The sequence below is a fragment of the Balaenoptera borealis genome (genome assembly GCF_965194805.1).
Source record: "Balaenoptera borealis genome assembly, chromosome: 15".
Lineage (NCBI taxonomy): Eukaryota > Metazoa > Chordata > Mammalia > Artiodactyla > Balaenopteridae > Balaenoptera > Balaenoptera borealis.
Window position 1 is genome coordinate 678520 of NC_138871.1, and position 8041 is coordinate 686560.

Below are 8041 nucleotides of genomic sequence, written 5' to 3' on the forward strand. Positions count from 1 at the left end.
TCTCACTGCCGGGGCCCGGGGTTCGATCCCTGGTCGGGGAACTAAGATCCTACAAGCCACCCAATATATTGGTTACGACCCAACATACACTTAAAATTGTTTGCCTAGTATATTTGGAAAGACTTTCTCCAGAAGAATCACTTAATAAACTATATTTCACTCAGTAAAGAATAACAAGCATAATGAGTTAATATATTAGCAAGAAGTTTCTATCATTTTTAGAAATTACCTATAACATGTTAGAGAAACTGTCTTTTAACTTTTGCTTGAAAACCTCACAATCCCGTAACACAGTCCTTTCCAAATTTAGATAACAGTTCTTTAAAAACTTTATAACTCTAAACTGTCACCCTATGGGTAATTTTCACCCAATGAAGCAAAAATTTCATATCAGATAGAAGTCAGTTTAATCTTAGCTCCACCATCTAGCTAACAAACCGTAAAATCCCTAAAATATTAATCATTCCAAAGGGTAAATGAGATGCCATGTGTGAAGCAAACTCGTGCCTAATGAAACAGCATATTGTGATAACGTACGTACCGTGAAATGGCCTCCACAATAAGTTAACGTCCATCACCTCACCCAGCTACAATTACTTTTTCTTGTGATGAAAACTTTTAAGATCCACTCTTAGCAACTTTCAAATGCACAGTGCAGTACTGTTGCCTATAGTCACAAGCTGTACTTCACATCCCCAGAACTTATTTATCTTGTAACTGAAGGTTTGTACCCCTGTGACCCCCTTCACCCATTTCCCACACTCCCCATCCCCACACACACCGGTTTAAAGGTTACTACTGAAATCATTTAAACTCCAAATATTAGAAATAGCTGTGTCTTAAGTTCTCCCCAACTGCTTTTATTATATGCTTTCTTTTGCTTAATTTTTTACCTTTAGTTTATAAACTGCAGGACTTCCTGGAAAAAGTTTAGCTGCTCTTTCAACCCAGTATTTAGTTCTTCCATCACTAACATCATTTTTACAGAGCAATTCTGCAATCTTCAACACAAGATCTTTTTGTGTTGGGTTTAATTCCACTGAACGCTGATATCAAAAAAGAATTAAGAAATTAGTAGGATTCCTAAAGTCCATACACTCATACACAAAAATTAAAAGTTTATCAAGTGACTCTATTAAAACTCTATTTCTAAATGACAGCATGTTATTTCAAGGCTGTTAAAGTGTCTGCAAGTTTTCTGAAGATGAATTAAAAAAATTATCTTTTTATTTGGTAAACGCAAAACAGAAAAGGAAGGGAGGGAGGGAGGGAGGGAACCACACACATAAGAACAGCATTTCTGATCATGGTAAACTTGAAATTTATAGGTGTTAATCTTCTTTTACAATCGCTAATCTCTTAATGATAAAATACAGCATTCTTTGGGCTAACTACTTTAAAATCTGTTTCAAGCTGTTTCACTTAATAGTACGATGATACCAGTGCTTGTTTTCAAGACATCCATAAAATATATTTGAATTATTTACTACATAAATTAATCTGGGCATTATGTGTGTTTGGCTGTGCGAAGGCTATGTTTTAATCTTATATAGTTTACCTTATAACATTCAACCGCTTTCTCTATGTTTTCCTCCACTTCATAAAGAAGGCCGAGAAATCTGTGAGCTTTGGGATCCCTTTCTTGCACATTAATGTATGTAGATATATATCTGTTTAAAAATAATAATAATATAAAAACAATCTTTAAATTATCACATTTAGAACTGCATTTAACTGAGAGAATATGCTGAGAGAATATCTTAAGCCAAGCAACCACTAAACTAACATATTGTTATTCTAATTGTTGACTACCACTGTTTACTTAAAGTAGAATATGCAGATAACTGAAAAGCATCCACAGAAAGAAAGAGATAATACTTAAACACAAGCACACGTACAAAGTTGACAACATACTCATTTTACCATTAAATGGTACATTTACCAAATTTTTTTTTCTAGTGCTACCCATTCTTAAGACATGAACACATAAATTACTTTTTTTCTATTATTACATTTTGGTAATAGCACTAAGTTTTGCACAGAAATTAGAAAGTGATTACAATATATCTTTGAACTATCATAATGCAGAACACTAAAGAGCAACAATTTCCAAATAACAACTAAGGGAATGTATTCACCTTTTAAACAAGAAAATAACATCTAACGGGACTGTACCCAGCTAAAACAGCACAGAAGAAAAATCACTCACTACACCACCAAATGCCAGTTACTTCCATTCCTTAACTCAAGTGACAACTAAAAATAAGCATATTCTAGGCCCAGTGAATGTTATCACAGGAGATATTAGACCAAAGATCAACACTGGAGGAAAAAGTGTCATATTAATAAGGAACAGGGTTAACAGCTCCAATGCTGCTAGTTAAATAAAGGCGCTAACACTTTCCTTATCAGAATTTTCATCTTCCCATCAATGCCTTTAATAGCCTGCCTCCCTCAGAATTTCCAACTTTAAGCCACTATAAATCAGGAAATCAGACCACCAAGCTTCTTGGTTCTATGGTGAGACAAAGCCTCACAGGATCACCTATCCAGTCAATTAAAGATCTTTTACACAAGCTATTCTCCTGCTCAGAAATTAGTTTAATTTTGTATTCACTGTCATTTTTTTCCAGCTGATAAAAGCAGCAGATATCTAACCAGGAAGAAATTAAAATATAGGCATGGTTCTCTTTTTATTCTAACCCAGGACAATCTTTAGAGGAAGTTTAATGCCAAACGATTTCTTGTCCCAGGTGTAAACAAGCAGCAGGCATGCAGAAAGTATCATTCTAGACTCAACCTGCATATGGAATCCAGACTAGTTCTTATCACCAATCTGAGTGATGAATCCCTTATTTCCAGGACATACTTAGGAAGAACTGCTTAAAAACGTGTACTTAACCATTTCAAAGAAGAACATGAGGTTAAAGCACCGGTTTTAGAAAATTAAGGCATGTTTACAGTTTGGTACTTACTTTTTAGCAAGATCATATTCTTTAACTTCGTAATACAGCTTTGCAAAATAGAATCCTTTCATTGACTTCTAAAAAAAATTAAGAATTCTTTTATTTATCATATTTTGAATTCTGCATATTTTTCACAAGAGCTAAAATCTGTCCTAGCAAGGTTAATATTAATATATTTGATTTCTGTTCACTTAAAAGATTTTAAAAAATTGCCTGTAGAAATGCACATGTTCTAAAAGTCCTGAGTGCATGTTTTCTAATTTTCATGAAACAAAAAAATAAATTTAAGAACATCAAGACAAGATGACATCAGAAATTAAGAATTTACATCAGCAAGAAACCTTAGAAACCGTGTGGTGCCCCTCTCTCACTTTACAGATAAGTAAACAGACAGAAGCCCACTTTTCTAGGGAAGGAGAGGTACACAAGAGACTTCACTTCTCCTGCCACGTGTAAGCCTTTATGGGGAGAGTACCGAAGTACTTCAGACCCATTAAGGCACTGGGGATTCCCTGGTCCAGTTACTGACCGCTCCACAGATCATTATTCTACACTCAAGGAGCTAAAGAGGCAGAAATAAAAATTGAACTCTTCTGGTAATAATCCAAGTCCACACCCTGGCTCTTTTATTTCTATAAGCTCCAAAGTCCAGCCTGCTGGGACACACCAGATGATGTTACACACATGTGGTAACAGTACACAGCCATCAAGCATCTTATTTTTGAAAGCTATATAAGGACACAGAAAAACAAAAATCAACATACTAAGTGAAAAAGCAGCCTACAAAGCAATGTTTTCATTGACTGATTTTATTCCTAAAAGTACAGGTGTTAGATTTGTTCGCTGTGCCTGCTATGCACCAGGCAGCATTCTGGGAGCTGGGGAACGGGCAGGAAATTGAGTTTGTCTTCACGCACGAAGCCTGCAGTTCAGGAAGGGTGACAAGCACAGAAGCAGGAGAGAGTGCTACTTTACCGTATTTCACCAATTATGTACAGTGCCCTGCGTTTTCACAAGGCTACAATCAGATTCAGCTCACGAAGCACAGGCACCCGAAGGCTGTGCCTGTCCAACTGGCAGAGCCCCAGGAGTAGGTCCTAAGTCCTCTTCCCTCTCAGAGCATCGCATCTGGGATACATAATCCATCTCACCCATGACTATGCTGACTCTCAAATGTGTATCTCTGGCTCTCAGCTCTCCTGAGCTCCAAACTTGTGTGTAAAATAGTAAGACCTGTCAGTTCTACCTTCTGTGTCACCTCAATCCATCCATTTCTCTACATCTCTACTGCTGCTACCAAAGTACAAGCCTGCTATGATCTCTCTGTGGGACTACCAAAACGACTAATTCCTTCCTGTTTCCCTCCCAAAATTAATTCGCCAAAACATAAGACAAACCACATTGTGCCTTTCTTTAAAATTTTAAATCCCTTTATGGCTTTCATTACACTTTGAAAATACCCATATTTCTCACCAAAGACTAGCATGACATGGCACCTGCCCAGCTCTACAACTTTACTTCATCTGCCCCTTGCATACTATGGTCTAGCCTGTGACTAACACCAGAATGCACCTCTCCAACTGGGGCAGCCCTGAGGAGTCTCACTGCTTAATTAAAAGAGGCAACTGTAGGTATTGATGTGATGTGATTTCTGCCCAGTACATCCAATGTCAGAGTAAAGAAATTCAATGAAGGTAATAAATGGCAGAGTAACTATGAGTCTCTTAAGGTAGTCAAATGCCTTATCATCTAATTATAGAGACGTACGAATTAACGACCAAGATTCTCACTAACCTAGTCAAACAACAGCTAAGGGGCAGTGAGTTTGAGAGGATCAGCTGACAAGGAGGACCATGTTAAGCATGACTCACGTCTGGCACATAAACGGATATGAAAAGTAGAGTGAGTGGAAAGCCCTCAGTGCCACTCACCTCCCTCCCCTCTACACCTTGGGGAGGCAGAGCTGGGTCCAGTACACCTGCCAAAAGCATAACACAAGTATATCCATCACATTAAAAGAGCAAAAGAAATAAACCACAAGATCATCTCAAATGCCACCAAAAGAAAAAAAGCATGTGACAAAATTCAACACCCGGGCTTCCCCGGTGGCGCAGTGGATATGAATCCGCCTGCCAACGCAGGGGACACAGGTTCGGGCCCTGGTCCGGGAAGATCCCACATGCCACGGAGCAACTAAGCCCGTGTGCCACAACTACTGAGCCTGCGCTCTAGAGCCCGCGAGGCACAACTACTGCAGCCCGCACGCCTAGAGCCCGCACTCCTCAACAAGACAAGCCACCACACCGCAACAAAGAGTAGCCCCCGCTCGCTGCAACTAGAGAAAGCCCACACGCAGCAACAAAGACCCAATGCAGCCAAAAATAAATTAATTAATTTAAAAGAAAAAAAAGGAATACATCATACAAAACTAAACCAACCAAAAAAATAGAGCAATTATTATTTACTCTAGGAAAAATAAAACTACACAATAAAGGTGACTTAAATGCAAAACTATTTACCTTACCATAATTATATAAACACTAGATATTCATTTAACTAAAATTTACAAGAACAGAACTGAAAAAAGGAGGGGAAAAGTAAATACATCCGTGGACAGGTCTGGAAGAAAGGTGAAAGCCAGTAGAAAGTGTCTAAAATGAGGAACAGGAAATAAAGAAATAAAACTACAGTTGACCCTTGAACAAAGCAAGGGTTAGGGGCACTGACCCTCTCTGCCCAGTTCAAAATCCACATATACTTACAGTCGGCCCTCTGTATACACACTCGGTTCCTCCAGAACCTTGGCTCCTCCATATCCAAGTTTCCACACCCTCAGATTCAACCAACCATGGATCGCACAGTACTCTAGCACATATTTATTGAAAATAAACCCACATATAAGTGGACCTGTGCTGTTCAAACCTGTTTTGTTCAAGGGTCAACTGTACACATGTATGTTATTCAGAAGTATGAAGTACAGACGTTAACGGTAGAACAAACACCTAAGAGCTGTCAAGTTGCCTCTAAAGAGCAGGAAATCAGGGGTGCAGAATAAAAAGCCAACTAGACAGAAAACTAGGAAAACTAAATAGAAGCCATCTGGAAAAAAAAAATTGAAGAAACATTAAGTGACATTTTCAACAAGAACAAAAGCAGACGTAAAGGAGTAGAAAATGGCAGAACAAAAGTTGAGGTGAACAAATGAAAGCACAGTGGAAGCCTGGGAAGACAGGAGACTATGGACCCATCATGGCACCTAGAACTTGGACATCCTAGAAAGCCTGGTCTGTTCACATATGGCCAGTCTCTGCCAAACTGGCTACCAGGTAGATACTAATCTCTTCCTACTCTTCACAGTTGCTGTCTCTGCTCACTCCACCATCTCCCTCCCAACCTGTCCACAGCGCCCTGTTTTGTCATTTCACTGACACCCAAGTTTATAGAATTACTGTCACATGTTCCAAAGTTATGCACTTGCTAAACAATATTCCACTGAAGGCCCCAGGTTCTAAAATCAATGATTTCTCCTTGTCTGAAAAAAAACATCTGATTAAAATACTCTTTATAAATGCAAAAGAAGTGACAATAATAACCAATCCTTAAAGTTTTGTCCCCTTATTTACTTGACGGAAAAGTTCCTTAGTTCGAAGAACATTCTAACTCCTGTCTAGACAGTGGTTCTTACTCTTTTGAGAGCCAGGGTCCCCACTTAGAATTTCATAAAAGCTCTCAACTTGCTTTAGAAAAAAAAGTTATACTGGTTTCAGGGGTACAGGAACGTTCAGTGAGGTTCTGGTACCACATGTGTATTCATGACTACGGCAGCAGCTGGGAATTACAATCTGTATGTAGGCACCTGGTCCCCTCCTCCGGAGAGATGGGCTGTCCGCCACTCCACTGGTTCTAAAAGAAACTAAACCACAACCACTGCCAAGATCCTGCCAAAATCCTGCCGAGCCACCTGTCTCCCCCGGACAAGTATCTTTCATCTCTCCAGGTCTCACTATCCACAGGGTCGTAGGCAGTGACACAACATACGCCTAATATGTGGCTAAAGACACAATTACGGTGCCATTATATTCATGACTGTCACTCGGTTTTCGGCTTTTAACTTCCTCATGCATCTTTATTCGCATAGGCCCCTGCCCAGAACACCTTGAACGACCGTGCCTTTAACAGCCACATCTGAGTGCTCACCAAACGCGCCGAGCACTGCCCCTCAATGTTTAACAAAGACCCGCCTAAAACTCCTGTCAATACCCTAACTCCACCCTACTAATGAAGTAAGCTACACTGGCCTCAAACCCCACAGCGTGTGCAGGGCAGAGTTGCGATTCGACCCCGGGCACCGACCAGGGATCCGACCAGCGACTGTCGGATCCACGGTGCACCCAGCTCGCTATCTGCCCCCAAGGATGGAAAGTACCCCGAGAGGCGTCGCCGGCAGGCCACGAAGTCTGCCCCAGACACAAGGCCCGGGAGGAAATTCACAACCCCCCAGGGCTCCGCTGAAAAACAAAATGCCGGTAAAAGGAGGTGTGAGGGGCGGCGGGGTGTGAGGGGCGGCGGGGTGTGAGGGGCGGCGGGGTGTGAGGGGCGGCGGGGTGTAAGGGGCGGCGGGGCGGCCGGGCCTCGGCGCGGAGCCCGAGCCGTGGGCGCAGCGGGGCCGCCTCCCTGGCCGCCCGGGCGCCGGGAACGAAGAGAAGAGAAAGTGGAACAGAAAAAAAAGGAGAAGAAAGAAGAAAAAGCGCCAACGCCCGCCGCCCACCGCCCGCCCCGCCGCCGGCCGCGCCTCAACGCGAGCCATGGCGCCGCCGCCCGCGAGCCCGCCCGGAGGCCGCGCGTCCCGGCCCGCTCACCTCCCGGGGAGACGGGGCAGAGCCCTGTACCGAGGCGATATACCGCTCCACGTCGGCCTTACTGCGCCTCATCCCGCCGCCAACCAGGGTTCGGGCGCGGGACGCCAGCGCCTAGGCCGCAGCGGTCGCAGTCTCGGGAGCGCGGCGCCCAAAGGTCCGTGACGCAGCGCCGTCGCCGGCGAGAGGCCGACGCGCCTGCGAGTGTGCGTGCGTGCG

General features: G+C 42.5%; 1 protein-coding gene across 6 annotated transcripts in view; it reads right to left on the reverse strand.

Annotated features, from left to right (window-relative positions):
• RGPD4 (RANBP2 like and GRIP domain containing 4) overlaps positions 1-8029 on the reverse strand; it is a 54601-nt gene extending 46572 nt beyond the window's left edge. For 3 of the 6 annotated variants that reach the window (XM_082357301.1, XM_082357302.1, XM_082357300.1), the window contains exons 1-4: positions 7826-8020; positions 2976-3043; positions 1559-1670; positions 894-1046 (exon numbers count right to left, since the gene is read on the reverse strand). In XM_082357301.1, the coding sequence (XP_082213427.1) occupies positions 894-1046; positions 1559-1670; positions 2976-3043; positions 7826-7897 (405 nt within the window). In that variant the 5' untranslated portion in view covers positions 7898-8020. Of the gene's footprint in view, positions 1-893; positions 1047-1558; positions 1671-2975; positions 3044-7825 lie in introns of all 6 variants that reach the window. The other 3 variants (XM_082357304.1, XM_082357305.1, XM_082357303.1) reach the window with 3 other exon arrangements.
• Between the last annotated feature and the right edge of the window lie 12 nt (positions 8030-8041).